This window comes from Podarcis erhardii (genome assembly GCF_964252035.2).
Source record: "Podarcis erhardii genome assembly, chromosome: 2".
Classification (NCBI taxonomy): Eukaryota; Metazoa; Chordata; class Lepidosauria; order Squamata; family Lacertidae; genus Podarcis; species Podarcis erhardii.
Genome location: NC_138498.1, coordinates 74283078 through 74304885, shown reverse-complemented (window position 1 = coordinate 74304885; position 21808 = coordinate 74283078). Strand labels below are relative to the sequence as shown.

Below are 21808 nucleotides of genomic sequence, written 5' to 3'. Positions count from 1 at the left end.
AATTATGTTAGGGAACCCCTTGTGAACATGGATTAACTGCCCTTACAGGCTGGTGCTGGACCCATGGCAATCCTTTTAGAGATACTCTTGTCAAAAGGGTAAAGTTTCTCTCTGCTAACAGGGTTGCAAAGGCAGAGCATCAATTTAAAGTGAGAAAAAGCAGAGCTCTCCAAGGTGCTGGAATTGTGGCATAAGTCAGACTTTGAAAAATAGTTCTCAAACAATACTGAGTAAACTACTACAGCATGTTCTATTACAATAGTTATAGTGACTTAGCTAGAATTAAAATGTTGTGTTTTTCTTTTATAGGCAGAAGTTTAGATCCTTAAAAATGGGTTAAGTAAGGTAATTACCTCGTAGTGCTTCTACAACTCTTTAATAAAGTGGAGTAGTTTGCTTCTTTCATACCCAAAATTCAGAGGCAGGCCTCTGAAATCTAGTTCCATGACCTCACAAGACCTCCAGTTCCACAAAAAGAGTTAACAATATTATAGATGTAAAAACAGATTTCTGACCAAAGGACCAGCAATCTTTTACGTGCTCAGAAAAAGCAAGCAAGGGGTCTGATTCTGACTTACCTGATCTGTTTGCCTTCCCGGACATCATACAAAAAAAAGAATACATCTGCATCCTCCCCAATTGTATTGTAAGTGAAACTTTTTAGACTGAGAAAGAAGTGGTGAGGTACTGGCAGACGACATGCTTCTCCATGACGTGGGCGTATTGTATCTACCTAATTTGGAGAAAGAAATTAAAGGGATTTCATTTTCTAGACATATATTTAATAGTTTTATACTCACTGATACCATTTAAAATGAAAGTTGCTTGGTAGGATATATACACAGCTCCTAATCATTTTATCTGCACTGATCCACATGTAGTGCCTAGATCCCTCACCAAAATACTGTCAAAAGAAAGCGAATTGTATCTGAGTCAACACCCTTGATTAAAGTTGCTGCAAAAAGACATAAAACAAAGTCAATATACTGGTAGGCCTGAACAGTTGCAAATACCAATAAAAACCAGTATTTTTTTGAATTATTTCATGGTGAAGAAGAGATATGGCTTCCTTCTGCAGTTTATCTTACCTGGGATGTGCTCTGTTGTACACTATGTCTACTAGATAAATGCTGTAAAAGAAAAAGAAAAAAAGACATGCTGCAGTACTTCTGTTCAAGGATGCTGACACTTCTTCCACACATGGCCAAACACTTTTTTCCCATTGTTTTCAGATCTGTTTTTAAAAGAAGCAGTAGTATACTAAAGACCGGCTCCTATCAGCTGACACAGAAGCATTCGTGATTTAGCGCTGTCCAGGTACCAAATCAAAGTGCAGCATCATTCAATTGTACTAACTAGACCAGGCTTCCTCAACCTCGGCCCTCCAGATGTTTTGAGACTACAGTTCCCATCATCCCTGACCACTGGTCCTGCTAGCTAGGGATCATGGGAGTTGGAGGCCAAAAACATCTGGAGGGCCAAAGCTGAGGAAGCCTGAACTAGACCAACATAGGATTTCATGGTGGTGCAACTGGCTGGGAAAACAGAGAGCTCTCCTGCACCAGCAACTGCTATCACAGTTCTATACAATGTAGCAGCATTACACACAAAGCACAGAACTGATCAGAGAATAAACATTACAGCTGACTACTCATCCAAACAACACCCCGAAAGCCTTTTAGCCATGAGATGATATAATAAATAATAAATAAATAAATAAATAAATAAATAAATAAATAAATAAATAATTTCTACCCCACCCATCTGGGCTGCCCCCATATTGTTGAAGATGTGAAATAATGTTTCAATCTGCTTATTTCTGCAAGGTTGATACTTTGCAACATGCTTTGTGCACTCTTGTGCATTTTTTGTACTGATTTATTGGGTTAATTTTCTGCAGATGATCCCTGGCTAATTTATTCATAGTGTTGTTGTTACACGAATTTTGTGTAGTTTCATCTCCCTGCTAATTTTTTTTTAAAAAACATGCTAACACAGGACCTGTGAAAATAGGTACTTATTTATTGCAAGTAGCTACTTCACAAGTGTCCTTCTTCCCAATCTAATTTATATGCACCCTCCCATTCAGCATCCCCCTGCAGTGGAAAGTATTTTATGACAAAGTACAGGAGCAGCCCCCCACTACTTACCGTAGCTCTATTTACATTTGCTTTACCAAAAAACCATCCCTTGTTATACGCAGAACATGGCCTCAAATGAAAAGTGTAGCGACTGAGTCAACACAACATAAAATGTTTGTGTTAAAAAGGAGCAGCATCCCCAATTCTCTAACAGAGGTTGATCCTGTTTTTAAAGCCTCTCATGCCGAAGGCTAACATTAACAATCAGAAAATTGACAGTAAGTCTCCTACTGTTCCTATTTAATCTCCAGAGGTAAGATTTAAAAAGTAATCCAAATTGAAACAGTTTCAAATGTGTTTTTTAATCATATTTTGTTTTATACTTATCTATTCTACAATTTTTAGATATTTGTAAAGTGGGATATCATTGATATTATTTTTTTATTAGGTTTCAGAAGCTAAAACTTGGAGAGACCCAAATAATCCTCCATCTCTCAAACCTAGGAATATAAAAAAATATTTCCATAGAACATGATCAAAACCACACAGAATTCAAACATAGGAGCAGCCCTCCTGGGCTAAACCATGGTGCATCTAGCAAAGAATTATCATTCCAACAGCTGCCAGCCAGATGCCCCTGGATGCTCACAAGCAAGTTATAAAGGTGATAAGCACTCCATGTTTGTTGATTTATTACTTCTAAACATTGATATTCCATCCAGCTATCAGGATTATTAGCCACTGACCAATCTGTCCATCCTTTCCAAAAGTGGACAGAATAGCCAGGGCATTGTATCCACATTTCCAGATTGCAGAAAAGCTCAATTAGTGCACCATCCCTCATCCCTTGCAACAAACACTAAGACATCCTTCTGAAACCCAGCAACATAGAACAATTGCTGCAATCCTATGGGAACTTACCTAGGAACATGTGACACAATTCTCAACTTAATCCAACACAACATTAATACACGGATGTGTAGGAGAAGCCAAGTCCCTTTCAAATCCATAGGACATGCCCAGCTATGTGCAAAAATAAATGATGGCAGGCTCCCACAATATAAGCTCAATCAGTGGTGCCTCTTAATCTCAGGGATGTGGGTTCGAGCTCCACGTTGGGCAAAAAGAATTCAGCACTGCAGGGAACTGGAAAAAAGGGCCTGCTCTTGTGCTGCTACCTTCTGGACCTCTCATCCTCATCCTATCAAAGAACAAGGCATCTTACCATCTTGTATAGATCAGATACACTTATCTGATCTGAATCCACCACCTCAAAGTCCTTTCGTGGGACAAGATCCAAGCCCAAATGCCTGTGAAGGGGAAAAATGTGATAATCATCAATCAAATGTATTCTATTTATGTAGTATATGTAACTACTTGGGAACTGAAAATAAGGCACATGCTTAAAACTATGCAAACCTTAACGCCCCCAATACAATTACAGTGGTACCTCGAGTTACAAACGCCTCAGGTTACAAATGCTTCAGGTTACAAACTCTGCTAACCTGGAAGAGTTATCTCAAATTGAGAACTTTGCCCCCGGATGAGAACGGAAATCATGTGTTGGCGGTGCTGCGGCAGCAAGAGGACCCATTAGCGAAAGCAAGCCTCTAGTTAAGAACAGTTTCAGGTTAAGAACGGGCCTCCGGAATGAATTAAGTTCGTAACTAGAGGTACCACCGTATTACAAATATACCTTTCATAACATTCATAATATAGCATCAGCATTATGGAGCTTGTTGCAGCTAATGGCTGGTCAGACAGAGTGGATATTCTAAAGCTTTGGCCTCACACAGATGATTTGGCTTCTCCCATATATGTGGCTGCAGAGAGACATTTCATAGCACCAGAAGCATCAAAGGAAAGTTTGTACTGGACGCACTTGGTTCAAGAACTCGATCAGAGAAGCAAAGCATAGGATGGAGAAAACCCCTGTTGTAATGTAGTTGTAGCCAATGATTTCTGTATCAGTAAAAATAAGTGACATGTTTGAGGCAGGCCTAGGCTGGTATGTTAGGAGTCTGTACCACTTTCATGGTAGTCTCACCTGGCAGGGTCTAGTGCTGAGTCTGGAGTCAGAACATCTGAAGTGATCTGTTATGTGTCTTACACTTTTTATGTGGTTGATCCAATGGTGCATCACAACAACAGACGCTTATGTCCTCTGAGCATTCAGAACTGGAATGCTTTCAACCCAGTGCCTCTGAAATGAAGGCTTGAAAGGGACTTAGATCATTATTGAAATGGGCACAGCTGCAGTAGGGATTGCTGGAAGCACCCATCTCAATTAAAGTGTAGTTCAAGAGGGAGAAGGAAACTTGGACACAAAAAGCTTGTTCCCACAGGATACACATAATGAGGACAGTGACTATAGAGAGCGTCTTGATGATTTTTTGGAAGTGAACACAGAAGCAAGAAGGCATGGGATCTGCTCATTTGGGCATGTGAGTTAGGTATAAACTGTGTTCTCTACTGTCAACAACTTGGTTTTTTTAAATAAATATTTATTAGAGTTTTTAAATACAAATGCACCAATAATAAACAATCTTACTTCTATCACAACGTAGTTTCCTCACTTCTTTGGACTCCCTCACGTCTCCCGCTCCCATTTACATCGTTAAAAGATTTTTCCAAGCAAATTATCAACTTGTTTACGATCTTATATCCACTCAATCAAGTATAATCTAACAATTCTCCATAAAATTTATGTTTTCTTTAATCTCACTTATCATCAAGTTCAAAATCTAATTTAGTGGTGGCCAATTTTTTATAATCTAGCATCCTTCTTAACATTCAACCAAATTATGTTTTTGTAAATACATCTTAAATTTCTTCCAGTCTTCCTCAATCCTCTCTTCTCCCAGGTCTCGGATTCTGCCAGTCATCTCGGCTAATTGCATGTAGTCCATCAGCTGCATCTGCCACTCTTCCAGTGTGGGTAGATCTTGAGTTTTCCAGTTTTTTGCGATGAGTATCCTTGCTGCCGTTGTTGCATACATGAAAAATGTTCGGTCCTTCTTTAACACCTTCTGGCCGACAATGCCCAGAAGGAAGGCCTCTGGTTTCTTAGGGAAGGTATACTTAAATACCTTTTTCAGCTCATTATATATAATTTCCCAGAAAGCCTTCACCTTAGGGCATGTCCACCAGAGGTGAAAGAATGTTCCTTCATTTTCTTTACATTTCCAACATTTATTATCAGACGAATGGTATATTTTGGCAAGTTTAACTGGGGTCATGTACCATCTATATATCATTTTCATTACATTTTCCTTCAGAACATTACATGCAGTGAAGTTCAGCCCAGTGGTCCATAACCTTTCCCAGTCCTCGAACATAATGTTATACCCAATGTCCTGTGCCCACTTTATCATAGCCGATTTAACCATTTCGTCTTGTGTGTTCCATTTTAACAGCAAGTTATACATTCTAGATAGTACCTTAGTCTTTGGTTCTAACAATTCTGTTTCTAACTTCGATTTCTCCACCTGGAACCCTAACTTTTTGTCATTTTTAAAAACTTCTTTAATCTGAGCATAATGTAACCAGTCTCGCACTTTGTCCTTCATTTTCTCCAAACTCTGCAATTTCCAATTGTCTCCATCTTTTTCTAATATTTCCCAATATTTTGGCCATCTACTGTCAACAACTTGAAGGCTTAAATTTTAGAATGCTTCAAATGTTGCTACATGTTCGCGTTACATCTAATTTGTGTGCCTCCAAAGAATAACACTGAGGCAAAGGCAGGATATTTTTAATGTTATTTTGATCGCTTCTTATCCATTTATGATTTATTAATTAAATTTCTATACCATCCTTCATCTGAGAAGGTGGTTTACAATATAAAAACACAAAAATACACAACATAGTAACAAACAAAAACAATAACAGCACACAGTTTAAAAGACCATAAATTGTTTAATTATCCATCAATTTACAACATGCATAGGTTTTTCCCCTGAAGAGTAGAAGGGGGACATGATTGTTCTCATAAAAATAGTATTGCACTTATCATACTTTTAAAGTCTTTTGGAGTTGTCAATATCAGTATGCAAGTGATTTCCTCAATTTAATAGCATTCATCACAATCACTACAAATGGACTCTGTAACAGTTACCTTTGAACCTTATCCGATATGCTAAATTTAGTTAAAATCCCCTAACACCATGGATTTTCAGCTCAAAGGATTCTCATTCACTAATGCTATGTTAATCCTTCATACTAACTGCCCCAAGCTACCTGTATGTCATGTCAAAGCAAATGAATAAATGTTCAGCAGCAACAAATACAGACTGCCATAAAGTCAATAGGACCTCCTTTCTTGGAGATTTTCAAGGAAGAGCAAAAGTAGCATCTGCAGAAGATGTCTTATAGCAGACTACTGAACTAGCTACCTTCTTTGACCCCATCTATATTTTCCTACTGGCTCATTTGGCACAGTCTTGAAGACAAAATTCTGTTACATAAAATTTTGATTATATTAATTTTATTTACTCAAGGACTAGTTGCTTAATATGTATGATGGCACTCCATATTCAAAATAAATGATTTTCTTCTCAATCCTTCCAACCAATCTAATTTAAAATCCTTCTGCAACTCTTTTCAGCTCGAATTTTACAGTAAAACCTTTGCTCCAGAGAGTTCCCTGCTGTATTTTCAGAAAATGTATACAAAAGTACTCTACATTCTACGTTACAAGGCCATTTTTTTCAGCTTAAAATATCCTATATTTAGAATACATTCTTACTGAACAAAACATTAAAAGCCACTATGAAAAGCAAGAGAAACAAACATGGGTTCACACTTTACTCTCTCCCCCAGAAAGATTACTTAGCATTTTTTATTAAGGTATTTGTGACATTCAGTTACTTGACTAGCAATTATATGCATTTCAAAAGAAGCAGAGAATGTAACAAGCAAGTGCAAGATTTAAAAAATGATTACTTCTTATGCACCAGTTTTACAACTCAACTAGTGATAGGCAAGTTCATCTACTCTCAGCTCAGAAGTTGCTCTAAAGAAAAAAAAAGTATTTTCTAAGAGTACCGGCAGCAACCATTTTGCATGGAAGTTCTGTTCCTGACCCCCGCACACGTTGGCAGAGCATGCATAAACCCGCCTCGCCCTGTCATGCCCTGTTATACCCTCCTGCAGTTCCAAAAGGACCCATGTGCACCAGCAGTCATGCACAATTGGAACACAAAAAATGGTTGCCGCCTGTACTGTACATGCCCCAAATGCTTGAACATGTGCACTGAGTTCTGTTCAACACTTTGAAAATTGGCCTATGGAGGGAATGGGAAACCTGTGGCCTTCCAGATGTTGGGATCGAACTATCAGCCTCAGTTGGTATAGCCAATGTTCAGGGGTGATGAGAGTTCTCATCCATTAACACCTGGAGGGACACAGGTTCCCCATTTCTGGCCTATGGTGCTCCATAGGCTTCCAACATGTCCCTCATGTTATCACCATCAGTAGAACCACATATATGTCTTCTTCCTTATACCAGTTTCCAAAGGCTCTTCTCTTTTACCATTTGCCCTGCCAACCTATTTGTTTTAACCCTTGTTTCCCCCTAATTTTTTTCTCTGCCGTTTTCCAATCTCTTTTTAGCTTGCGGTTTTATAGTAAACCTTTCTTATTTTATTTGTTGTAAGCTGCCTGGAGATTTTAATGCAAAAAGCTGTGTTTAAAACAGTGTTTATGTTTTAAATAATCACTGAAACACGTAATTAAATCAAATGCAACCAAGAAAAACTACTTCCACGTAATGAGGATAAGCTCAAAATCCCAGTGAAATGCATAGGTTTGAAATCCTTAGCTATATATAATTAAAATTCTTTAAATTTTGGTAAGATTTAAGTTCTAGATTCCATTTATTTGCCCCAGTCCAGGCTTACATTTTTACACAAACACACAGAGAGAAGAAACTCTAATGCAAACAGCAGCAGTACATGGACTATCACCTCCAGTGGTTGTAGCTACACACACAGATTCCCATTAGAGAATTGGTACTGTCAGCTTTGACAGGGCTGATCTATTTGGTGAGGGGGGAGACTGAATTTAGGCCTCTCCCCTGCACACAGCTAATCAGTGCTTAGTTACGCAATTTGCTACGGCACAACATAATCTTTCTGGATTGTGGTCAAGTTGGTTTGTTGTTCTTTTAATCAAAGTACCCACTTCTCTCAGTCATGCCTCCAAAGAGAGATGCTATAAATTATTCACCTAGGCCTGTTTTATAATATTTTTATAACAAACTCTAACAGCTCTGGCAGAAGACTGTTACAATAGTAGGAGCTTAGCTACGCTACAATGGAAAACAAAATCACTTGGTATAATTTTGTCAATTTATTTCTCAGAAGCCTTGTTCTTTTAGCTGAGGGGAAGACTACATCTAGACCAGCACCCTTGTCACATTTCATTTCATTTCAGTTTTGTGCCTTGCTGTCAGGGTTCTTCTTTTTGTATTCCCCCCCCCCTTCACTTTCTTATCCCAGAATATCAGAGCTTGGGTTTTAATAAACAAACAAGTAATAGTGAGTTGATGTACCTGTAGCCACACATACCCTCCAAAACAAAGCTAGGTGTTGTGAAGGAAGAACATGATGAGAGAGGGGGCTTCAGAATCATAAAACAGCTAATTTCACATGTTGCTTGAAAATAAATTAGCACAATAAATTAACAAAGTCCCTAGAGATAATGGCCATGTTAGCCCATATTACCAAACAGTTTAGTGCTTTGTGCAAGAACTGGAACAGCTCCAAGTTCTTCCCTCCTCCCCCACATGGCCAGGAGAAGCACTTTACCTGCATTACATATCTCTTTCCCTGGATCTCAACTTTCATGTTGTCCATGTTTATAACAAACTATGGCTAGTTTAGCAAGGCACCTTTATAACTCATGGTCTGAATTTGGTTTGCTTTGAAACGGATGAGAGCAGGATAGTTCCACAACCAGCACATCAGACTGTGACTGTGGAAGTCATGCCCCCCACAAAGGGATGGTCTGAGGTCATCTTCCTCCCACTGGGAGAGCACTGAGGAGGTTTCAGCACAAAGGCTCCCAATACCCACTGATGACATTCCTTGCTCCTGTCCTTCAAGCCCTAGCTGGCCTTGCTGAGCTCTAGTAAGAGGCAGGTAGCTGGATCCACCGTAAGTCTCTGCCTGCTATATGCTGCTGCAAGCTCTGTAAGAAAGTTCCTAGTGGAAGAGCGAAGCCAGAATTTCTGAACAAGTCAGGCCCTGTGGGCTAAGAGCATCAAACTTGCAGCGATAATGTTTAAACATTTCATGATATGGATACATCTTCACATCTACGTACCACTGTCTTTAAATAATTGGTCTTTGATTTCTACACTGTTTGCCTATAAGTGAATATTGTCAGCATCAAAATAATGTTACCAGTGATTATGGTAAAGTACCAACAGAATTTGATAACAAATATAAAATGAATATTCATAGAGGGGGGAAAGGGTTGTGTATGTCCACAATATAATATAAAACTATGTAACATCACTTTAAATAAATGCATGTAAAATGTTTGGCTAGAAATTGTTTTTAAAAACTATGAACACAGTGTCAATAAAAATTGTTTTATAGTCATCACATCACATTCATAACCCAAAAATAAAATTTCAAATTTCTTGGTTATGGGTGCAAGTTGATACTGTTTTATTGGTCTAAAATATAATCATGGTTATGTACATACTTTATAGATCAGCTGGAAAACTGTGGCATGTGTTTACCTTGGAAAAGTTTGTGTCACTACTGTTATTTAAACAAATTATTACTAAAAGCAGTTCACTTCACAGTGGCAAGAAGCAATGCAATTAAGGTTGGTCCTCTGCCCATGCATGCCTTTCCTGACAGATTACACACATTGTGTTTTGAGAACTAACTGTGTTGGTGTAATATTTTCCAATGATCATGACTTCTTTGCAAACAGATGCTGCTTTGCTTCATTGACTTTGCACTGTAGACTGTTTTTCTCATACAGAGGTACCACACACTTTCCCACTAGCATCATAGTAGTGTCAGGGATACACACTGAGGCTTTTGACACTGTCAGAAATGCACCTGACACATGTTCTATGACCCCACCACACCTGATGAATGCATGAAACATAGTTAATGTCTTTATTTTTCTTGGGTTCAAAGTGGTTGCAATTTCACGTGCTGCAATTTACCTGTGATGTTGGCCAACATCAAAGGATACTTGATGTCAAACTCTGGAATGTGCTGCAAGTTGGAACACAATAATGTCAACTACATGTTGTCCCAACCATGGTGTTTTGTTGCCTGCTATTTGCTACATCTGGTCGATACAACATCAAATATGTTGTCAGCTTCACCATGTGAGCATGGCTCAAATGACTTTTGTCCTGTCTGCCAGGGGAGCATAGTACTTAGATGCTAAAGGTGCTGTATACCTGTTTGCCTTCTTTTTTTAGCTGATGCAACATATTTCATCAGAAGATGGAACAGATCAGCTTTATTTTCTTTGTTCCATTCTGTGGTGACCTCCTACCCTCTCAGGTTCACGGCGGGGTGTGTGTGTGTGTGTGTGTGTGTGTGTGTTAGAGTGTGTGTGTGTGGAGGGGGGAAATGATAGGTCTTAGCACATCTTGTGTTTTTCACACAAAAGAGAAAAAGTTTGCTCTGAGAAACAGTGGCAATACAGATAAGAGAAGAATGTGTGTATGGCCAAAGCAAGTTTTGGGATAATTCCCTTTATATCCAGTTTCTCTGTTTCTTGTGATCACCAACCATTACACAAAACTATTTTAAAATTTGGCAAACATATTGTGCATGATAATACAAAAACCCAGGAATTCAGTAATTATTAATAACAAAAATAGTAATTTATATGCCACTTAATGACAAAATAGCCTTCTAAGCTGTTTACAAAGTATAAAAAAAAAGTTACACAAACCACTAGCATCAATAAGCACACTGCCCTTTGCTGAGCTTACCATATATAATTATTTGCACCAAAAATGAAACAGACTTTACCTTCATGCATCAATTTACATGTTTAGGATCAGGATTAAAAAAAATTGAAATTTCACAATTCTTACTTGCATCATCTTTTCCTCCTTAAAGGGCATTAAAATCCATATTTGGCTGCTAGCAAGCACATTCCAAGCATTTTATTCCATAAGAACCCTAAATGCTTTAAAACAAAATAGTACTCATACTTACTCATTACCCCAGTCCAAGCGTACAGTGAGGTGTCTCTTGACTTCTCGCACTTGGTCCTGGGTCAAATGACCAGATAGTAGCTGTCTGCGAAGATCAATCAGTTCATTCATCACATGCCGCAGTTTGTAAAAGAGATCTATCTTATGTTTCTGTAAATGTTTTATTTGGGAGAGGGAGTGGTGGGAGAAAGAAAAATAAACACTTTAGTTGGGTGATTTAAAACCAACTATATTATATATACAGTAAATGTAAAACTTTTGATTGCATATGTGTTGCAGGAAAAACAATTAAGTCCGGAGGAGTCGATGCATTAGCCTGTCATGGGAGGTGGGGGTAGTATTGTGGAACTATAAACACTAACAGATTTATTGCAACATAAGTTTTTGTGTATTAGTCCACTTTATCAAATGCATGAAGTGTTAACGCAAGTCAGCAGATGCACAAGGAAAGAAACAATATTGCTATATGCACCCCACTCTCTGAGTCGCGGGATACTCCAGCAGTGCCAGTGCTTATCCAGGGTTTGGTTTCCTTTGAAGGATGGTCAATGGAGACTGTGGCATCTTTAGAATATATGGTTCCATTTATAGATATATACAACTAGAGAATAGGATGCAGGGGTCACATAGAATCATAGAGTTGGAAGAGACCACAAGGGCCATCGAGTCCAACCCCCGGCCAAGCAGGAAACACCATCAGAGCACTCCTGACATATGGTTGTCAAGCCTCTGCTTAAAGACCTCCAAAGAAGGAGACTCCACCACACTCCTTGGCAGCAAATTCCACTGACGAACAGCTCTTACGGTCAGGAAGTTCTTCCTAATGTTTAGGTGGAATCTTCTTTCTTGTAGTTTGGATCCATTGCTCCGTGTCTGCTTCTCTGGAGCAGCAGAAAACAACCTTTCTCCCTCCTCTATGTGACATCCTTTTATATATTTGAACATGGCTATCATATCACCCCTTAACCTCCTCTTCTCCAGGCTAAACATGCCCAGCTCCCTTAGCCGTTCCTCATAAGGCATCGTTTCCAGGCCTTTGACCATTTTGGTTGCCCTCCTCTGGACACGTTCCAGTTTGTCAGTGTCCTTCTTGAACTGTGGTGCCCAGAACTGGACACAGTACTCCAGGTGAGGTCTGACCAGAGCAGAATACAGTGGCACTATTACTTCCCTTGATCTAGATGCTATACTCCTATTGATGCAGCCCAGAATTGCATTGGCTTTTTTAGCTGCCGCGTCACACTGTTGGCTCATGTCAAGTTTGTGGTCAACCAAGACTCCTAGATCCTTTTCACATGTACTGCTCTCAAGCCAGGTGTCACCCATCTTGTATTTGTGCCTCTCATTTTTTTTTGCCCAAGTGCAATACTTTACATTTCTCCCTGTTAAAATTCATCTTGTTTGTGACAGCATTAACACTCCAACATCTTGCTTCCCCATTAGGTTTCCAGGGAAGCCCCAAGCTCACAGCTTTGGGTTCAGCACAGAGCATACATGTCGCTCTCTCTCCAGACTCCAGCATCAACCAATCTCCCAATCTCTAAATTCTCTATGAATTCCCCTGGCCTATTGTTCTCCTTCCTAGGATGAAACATCATCCAGCCAGGTGAGAGGAGTGGGGAAATGCTTACTCCTCTTCCAGGAGAGCACCATCACTTAGTTGTTGCTATGGCAACATAGCTCACTCTTTGAGAAGCTGATGAGAGCACTTGGTCAGTCAGCTAAGGCCATTAACTTACAAAGAGACTGACTGGTTCAGCAGCAGCTTCTACTAGATTTTAAACCTCACTGGATACAGAGAGAAATGCAAGCCTTAAACATACTTACAAATGTCATTCACAGATTCCAGCTACACCCCCCCTCAAAACCCCCCCTCTAACAATATATATTGCGCATACACACAGAGAGACAGATCTAGGGATTATTGGGGGAGGGAGAGAGATGGGGTCAAATGGCAATGAAATGCAACAAGTACAACCTGTGACAATTCTATATAAGCATAAGCAAAGTGAGTGATCATTCTCTACAGCTATAGTTACAGATAGGTAGCCGTGTTGGTCTGCCATAGTCAAAACAAAACAAATTCCTTCCAGTAGCACCTTAAAGACCAACTAAGTCAGTTCTTGGTATGAGCTTTCGTGTGCATGCACACTTCTTCAGATACATATCTGTATCTGAAGAAGTGTGCATGCACACGAAAGCTCATACCAAGAACTGACTTAGTTGGTCTTTAAGGTGCTACTGGAAGGAATTTGTTTTGTTTTGTCTACAGCTATAGTTGGTGATAAAACAATCATTCCAGCTCTGCTAAATAACATTTGTAGTAAGACAGGAAGCGGTTGTCTTTATTGGCACCTAAACAGAATCAAACCTTGATTAATTATAATTCTGTCCCCATTTGCTGAACAATGACAATTTTCAGGTCTGCAGTAAAGTGTCCTGGGGGATTTATATGTTCTCCCTTTGTTTTCTGAATGTTGCCATTTCTAACGTTAGAGTGTTTATTATTTTGTGTAGCAACTGGCCTGCTTTTCCTATACAGAACACAGAAGAGCATTGTTGGCAGGTGACAGCATATATCATAATGCAAGATGAGCAAGCAAATGAGCTCCTGATGCAGTGGCTGGTGCCAAATGTTCTCGGAGCAGCCCTGCTTGTGTAGACATGGGGAAAGCATCTGAGTTTACTGCAACCTCTGGTTCCTGCTATTGTGCTTCAGTAAAAGTGGTTATTTAGTAAAAGTGGTTGTTCCAGGTTAGGGGTCTGTCTATCTGTAAGCAAAGGCAGATCTAGTACACAAGATCAGGGACCAGGATGGGCTGTAGAGCACTGATGTTATGTAAGGAGTGTTTTTTTTGTGTGTGGAACACTGTAGGTCAGGGGTAAACAGATTTAGGCATGTTGGATCAACTTTGTTCTTTACTAGAACATCAGGATCCACTACTGAATCCACATACACTTAAAATTAAACAGGGTGCACATTCTGGATGTAGAATTTTTATTCAGCATCAGAAATGACCTGTGACTGCAGTCCTTTCATACGAATTCTATTCCTTTGCTCATTTCACCTAATTTAGGTGAAAAAAGCAATTTTGTTGCTAGTTGCTAAACAATTGGGAGTCAATTTACTGCATATCACTCAGAGAGATCTACCAGTAGATCCCTATCCACCCCCTGCTAATTCTTGCTGTAGGTGACAAATACAAAACCAGAATATAAAGTGACTATTTATGACCTACAACTCCCTGTAACAACCAGTCTTTACAAAATAATGCACTGCATTTTTAATTTGTACCTTGGCTTGTTTTGTGGTTGCCATATAAGGTAGATGAAACACTTTCCACAGTGTGAAAGAGAAGGAAAGTTAATGCTGCCATGCAAAATGTCACTCATCTGGTAGCAAGGGCCGTGTAACACTCACTTCTAGGCAAATAACAGATCCCTCATCCTTTATTAATTTCTATGTTGCCGCAAGCAATGAGTTTTGACATCTTTTAATATCACTGCAGGGGCTGACCTCTGTAAAAGGAGTGTAACTGGTATATTTCAACAGAAATTTATTAAGCTCCTTAAACAATTTTATTTTGCCACATCAAATAAAAACAAAACCTATCAATGTGAGGGAACACTATGACAGTTGGTTTTCCCCATTTGCTGTGGAGGAAACAAATTATTCAGTCATTGTTTTAGAGGAAAGCAGAAAATTGCCACGGGCTAAGTACATGATTTGTATGTGTGTGTGTGTGTGTGTGTGTGTGTGCGTGTGTGCGCGCGTGCTAAAGCCCTTCAACAGCTTTGGTGCAATTCAACATGGAACAAACATGTGACGTAATCCTGCACCCTCTCCACTCCTTTACCTGGCTAATTATCTTTGCAGTGATCTAAAAGCAGCGGGCCTCCTTGCTTCTTCCCAGGCCCAGAAGAAAGCACAAGAAGCCTGGAATTTCAGGAGAAAAGCTCTGTTTTGATAATCAGTAGTCATTTCTTCCAAGCTTCAGTATTACATTTGTTCTATGTATGAGCCAGGGATAGCCCGTTATCGTGCCCTCATGTTGCTGGACTTCCATCATCTCTGCCCATTGGTCATGCAGGCTGAGAAAACAGCTTAAAGACTTGAACTGCAGAATTCACAAGCCATTTTCCTAATGTCATTGTTTTTATACATAATATTGAAATCCCATCTTTTCAAGGAATTTAAAGCAACATATATGTGACTCCTAGGATAATCTCATACGGAGGTACTGATGTGGCCTAGATCGACCTAGATTCAGAGATGGAGCTATTACAGGAACCTTCTGTGGTCCATGAGAATAGCCTTAATGTGTATGATATAGATTCCCCTCCTTCTCTTCCTCCCTAATTTTAGCCAGTAAACAAGGAAGTAGGAATGCAGCAAAAAGCACTCATATATTCCCATTTTCTAAAAACAAGTAAACCAGCAATAAATGAAAGCAAAACACAGCAACAAAAATGAAAAGTGTACTCCATCACACATGGTGTAAAATGTAACAATAAAAGGTTCAAAAAAGAAACACGACAAGATATTTTAAAGAAGAAATATTTCAAGTAAAATTCCAGCTACAAGGCTTTCCTACAGCTATGATGAAAAAATGAGCTAGTAGTTACACAAGCTTGTTCGATTTCTAGAAAAGTCTTCCTATTACTAACATGTATTTTATTTTGCATGTGTTTCATGAAATATGTAAAAAAACACACCTAGTTAAATAGTTCCAGTTACAGATAGGTAGCCGTGTTGGTCTGCCATAGTCAAAACAAAACAAATTCCTTCCAGTAGCACCTTAAAGACCAACTAAGTCAGTTCTTGGTATGAGCTTTCGTGTGCATGCACACTTCTTCAGATACACTGAAACAGAAGTTTCCAGACCCTTCTATATAGTGAGAAGGTGGGGAGGGGTATTACTCAGAAGGGTGGTGGGAATGGGTGATTGGCAGATAGCTGTGATGAGCCTGTTGACGACTCTTAACGACTGCAATAGGTCTTACAGGAAAAAGCAAGGGGTGAAAAGGTGAAAAATGGCTTTGTCATGTATAATGAGATAAGAATCCAAGGTCTTTGTTCAGACCAGGTTTCTCCATGGTTTTAAGTTTGGTGATAAGTTGTAATTCAGCAGCTTCTCTTTCCAGTCTATTTCTGAAATTCCTTTGTAGTAAAACAGCTACTTTGAGATCTTGTATAGAATGTCTATACTTCTGTTTCAGTGTATCTGAAGAAGTGTGCATGCACACGAAAGCTCATACCAAGAACTGACTTAGTTGGTCTTTAAGGTGCTACTGGAAGGAATTTGTTTTGTTCTAGTTAAATAGTTATAGGATAAAAGAACATAAAAACTGCAATCTTAAATGAGAAGTTTTTATCATTCAAATCTGGCTTCGTGCAAATCTGTAACTAAAAATATCATCAAATATTAAGGCACCAAATAATTAGCAAGCCAAGAAGAGTTGTTCACCGGTGGAGACATTCCCTTTGCCAACCAGCCTACAAATACAGACCAAGGCCCCAGCTCTTACTATTTATTAAATTTGTGTCCCTTCCTACACAAAACTCTCCAAGCAAATAACAGCAACAATGAACACAAAACAAATACAATAATACAAATAAATCAGTTAAAAAAACAGTACACTAAAAGTTCACCCACACAAAATACTATCAAAGGCCCAGTGTGAAATGCTTACAGCCCTTGACTTGGCAGCTGGTCAGTAAGTTTTATTTATACGTATTATTATACCTATTTCAATTCACTTACCACATATAACTGTTTCCAGAGGACAGCCCATTCCTGGAGTGTTGCTGTAACTTCAGTGATAACAGAATCTTCAAGTGGAACAACTGTTTCATACTGCCTGTAAATTTAACCAAAGCTCCCATGAAATTATTGTAAAGATTATAATACACTTTGAAAAATTATAACTTTCACCTTCTCCTAGTTTTAAAGGTGTACTCACAGTTATTCATATTGCACTAAATTGGATCCAGACTAAAAAATTAGTTGCTTTCAGTTATTACTGAAATCAGTGGGACTTAGTTCATCCTTAACTTGTCCCATGGATTTCAGAGGATCCAAGTTCACCTAATGTTGGGCGCAATCCAAGTCTGCTTGGTACCAGTGTCCCCGTGCCCAGCTGTGCTGGCCTCTGCTGGCCTATCCCTGCAAACTGATGCTGGTGTCGCATTGCCAGCACAGATTTCAATATTCTGCCTGCTGAATGGGTGGGCAGAAATGCTGTCGGAGGGATTCCTGCTAGTGGCAGTCAGCAGGAAGTCCTGAAATGGGGTATTCCTGAAGCAGGAAGGAGGTAAGGAGGTCCAGGAGCCATTGGACCCTGAGCCAGTCCCTCTGCCATCATGCAATAGCATCAGGCCAGAGCTAGGCTTGATCAATCCACCTGCTGCCCGCCACCCACTCCACCTTCCACCTCAGCCAGTGTTTTATTTTTATCTGCTGCTTAGTGCGTGGGAGTATCATGTGGTTTATTGTTAGTATGCTGACAAAGTTTTCTATCACTGTTTATGCGGGAACTGGTTTTTGTTTTGATTTTTAAATATATATTGTATGGTATGTTAATGTTTCATATGAATTTTTCTTTCTATTCTTTTTTATGGTATAATTTATTTATGTTTACGACTTTCAGTGTAAGTTACTTGAAGATCTTTTAAAGTGGCAAGCAACAAGTTTAATAATAAGCAAATAAATTTAATTAATTTTAACTGCAGAGCACATTTAATAATTGCAGTGAAAACCTGCTCATTTATCAGGATTGTATCTAATTGTGGGTTGTTGTTTTTAACCACAAAGGTATCAATTTATTGATCATCAGGAAGCATACTCACCCTCTGTTGCTGACAACTGCCTTTTTCAAGTGAATATAATTAATAGGAAAGATCCCCTACAAGAAAAAAAAAATCTACTTAACTGAAAAAGTTAAGGAAGTGCAATTTAACAGAACCTTCTCAAGTAACAATTTGCTACAGAAAATATGGAATCATTAACAACTTTCAAAAATAATATTGCTTTTGAATCAAACATGAAACTTATAATAATTCCTGGAAAGTTGCAAAACACAATTGCACATGTTTACTCTGCCAAAAATGGTCATGTTCAGTACGCAGACCTCTTTAATAGTGTGCCGGGGGAAGTACAAGCCTTAGTTATTAATAAATATATACTGTAAACATAAATGTCCTGTCCAGCAAGGGGGTCATTCCGTACCAAGTGATCCAATTTTTAATGATCTTTTTACCTCATGTCGTCCAATTTTCTTAAAATTTTGGCCTTGCCGGACTACACAAAAATAGTAAAAGTTCAGTCCAGAATTGAGATATTTCAAACCTAAAATTACCAATCTCTTCAGAACTTCATGGGCTTTAATATGATATGTCACAAGATAGACTTACTTTAAATTATAAAGTTAAGTTATAAAATTTAACATTTCCAAAAGTGATTTTAAAAATATGATAAAAAATTTCCAAAAAAGTATTATTTCATATTTTTAAGAGTTTCCTGAAAAAAATCATCTTGGGATCTCAATAAGATCACATTTAAAAAACATATTTTGTACATAAATGTCTGCCTTATTGGATCCTATTTAGGATAAACGGGTCTTCTAGGAAAAGAATATAACAGATTAAAGGTAAAGGTAAAAGGTAAAGGACCCCTGGACAGTTAGGTCCAGTCAAATTCGATTATGGGGTACGGCGCCCATCTCCACTTTCAGGCCGAGGGAGCTGGCATTTGTCCACAGACAGCTGTTCCGGGTCATGTGGCCAGCATGACTAAACCGCTTCTGGCGCATGGAACACTATGATGAGTGTCAGAGAGCATGGAAACGCCACAGTGGTACCTATTTATCTACTTGTGCTGGTATGCTTTCGAACTGTTAAGTTGGCAGGAGCTGGGACAAAGCAAAGGGAGTTCACCCCATCACGCAGATTTTAATTGCCAACCTTACGATCGGCAAGCCCAAGACACTCTGTGATTTAGACCACAGCACCACCCAAGACTTCAAACCATAATATCAGTTACTTCAGGCATTTTTTTTAAAAGTTATTCAATTATATGCAAAGCTGCAATACTTATCTGGCCAAGTAGCTGCCCTACATATTTCCACAAGGACAGTTCTTTTTCAGAAAGCTGAGCCATGATTTCCCCTGGAATCCCCCGACTTGAACACGGCTTTGTAAGCTTCACTAATGTACTCCCACAACTATCTAGCTATGGATGAGTTAGAGGCTTTTGACCCTTAAGAAACACATGCAGCTTTGGACTTCCTAGTGGCTACTGTTTTATCCATGTAAAAATGAAACCCTCTTCAGAGATTTACTTTATGCCATACTTTCTCCTAAGCAGGTACTGAGGTGGAGCAAACTAGAGTATTACTTCCTAAGATTGAAATATTTCTGGCATGAAAAATGTAGCATCACCTTATCTTTTTTTTTTTAACCCCACAGAGGTCAGGAAGTGACCCCAACTCAGACACTCTCCTGCCAGACCACAAAGAAAATAGTCTTTGGTGTAAGTTCCGATGGGGAGACTATAGCCATGGGTTCAATGGGAGGCCCCAGTGGAGCACTTATGACCCAGTTCCAGTTCCAGTTAGGGGGATAAAGCAGTGTAACTCCTTTAAAAACCTATATATGTAAAAGTGGTAAGAAACAGAATCATCCTCACTGGAGCCCAAAACAGGGTGTGCAGTAGCTGTCGGCCTCTTCAAGGCACTTGTACTGAAGTCCTCATTAACAAAGTCCTGTAAAAACTCTAAGAAAAAATGTCCACCTCTATCATTGCTATCCATGTGCCTCCACAGACTTGGTTCATCAACTCCCTTTATGAAGCAAGCAAGATTTCCAACATCCCCTTGTTAGCTACAGCCTCTCAACCTCCAGCTAACTAGATGTTCTGCAGATCTAGATGTAAGACTTGGATGCTGGGCTAGGAGATCCTTACTGACTGTAACCTCCAATGCTTTTTTCACAGGCATCTCCAGCAGCTCTAGTAACCACAAACTCCTTTGACACTGCTATCAGGATGGTGTCTGTTCCTTGATGCTTGATCTATTTGAGCACATCTACAATAGCTTGTTGAATAGCTTTTTAAAAAGACATAAAATATATATATTAAGCATTTTGCCTCCAGTGCATTTTTGTCTTCTGTTTCCAGTCACTGGAATCTTGACATGAACCTCTGGACCCACTTGCCTGAATGGCTCACAAATAGATCTGTCATTGGTTTCTTGAAATGTTTGTCTTAAAAGGTCAGTGGGTACAGTCTGCTCAAAGTCCCAAATGGTCAAGCATCTCAGCTCTTCTTATTCACCTCAAATCCATGACATAAGCAGGAAAGCATGGTCTGAATGTCACTTAGACTTTGGCTCCTGGACTTGGAATGCATCTGGATGTTGTCCAAAGACTCCTTTCATCTTCAAAATGAACCATCTTGCTGACCAGCACTTTGGTGAAAATCCTGGCAACTGCACTTAAGGACTTATCAAAGGACTTCAGAAAAAGAACAACAAAGGTTTGCCTAGTCCCTGAGGAAAACTACATTGACAGTATCAGGCTTCCCTCCTTGGTATCAGTCTGTGGTTAGCTGTAAGGTCTTGACTTTCTTGCAGATAAGTCTGGTGAAAAAAGTTCTTTCTTTTGTTTAGGTTGTTCCCCTTTCTCTTCTGAGAGCTCTCCCTTCTCCATGTGGGAAGTCTCAGAGGCGATGGACCTAACCAAGGAGGCAGACTAGGGAGGAACCAAGACCCCTAGAATGCCCCACTCCCAAACCAGAGGAAGGAGGAATAACCTGAATACAGGTTCCCATTTTAGCCAACTCATCAGAAATCCAAGGAAGCAGCTCCTTAGGAGACTTCCAAGTGTTCTTGTGTCTGCAACAGCTGGAACTGGAATAAGAGCTATCTACACTATCTGAGGCCAAAGCTGAGCTGAGGAACCTGTACTTCCTCTGGAGACCAGCCCTGGAGTGGTTGAGTGCCTTTCCTCCCATTTATTACTTCCTGGAGGGGCAGATTTTGGTAATCTTTGGTAATATGATGCCCTGAGTGAGGACAAAATTTGGTGCCCCCAAATGGATCTTCTTAATTATGGATCTTCTCAGTTTTGCACTCCTTGGACACCCACAATGCCCTAAATCTGATGTTGCTTCCTGCAGGGAGAAATGGAAGCTCTACTGCAACATGATGCCCAATACTCTCCTGGTGTCTCCAGCCCTGATGGGTGTGGAATCTTCCTTTTGACAACTCTTCCTCCGATATTATCTCTTCCCTCGACATCCTACCGCCCGCTCAGAACAAAGAATAAAGCAAAGGACAGCTAAAGCTCCCTTCCGCTATTTGCCAGGACAGAAGGAAAAAGCAAATGGCAGCAAGAAAACCTTGGGTGTTGGTATGATGCAGTATCTGCTCCACATGGCCTGCAAGTGCACATTCTGCCTCACCCCTCTTAACCCAGCCCTGTGGAGAAGGTAGGAAGAGCTGGACTGGTGCAGGAAAGATGAAC

The 21808-nt window shown here is 39.5% G+C and overlaps 1 protein-coding gene across 1 annotated transcript in view; it reads right to left on the bottom strand.

Moving 5' to 3' along the window:
• DOCK3 (dedicator of cytokinesis 3) overlaps window positions 1-21808 on the bottom strand; it is a 141689-nt gene that overhangs the window by 90201 nt on the left and 29680 nt on the right. The window contains 6 exon segments of the mRNA XM_081850458.1: window positions 579-733; window positions 1089-1130; window positions 3307-3391; window positions 11288-11436; window positions 17052-17148; window positions 18137-18192. Coding sequence (XP_081706584.1) covers window positions 579-733; window positions 1089-1130; window positions 3307-3391; window positions 11288-11436; window positions 17052-17148; window positions 18137-18192 — 584 coding nt within the window.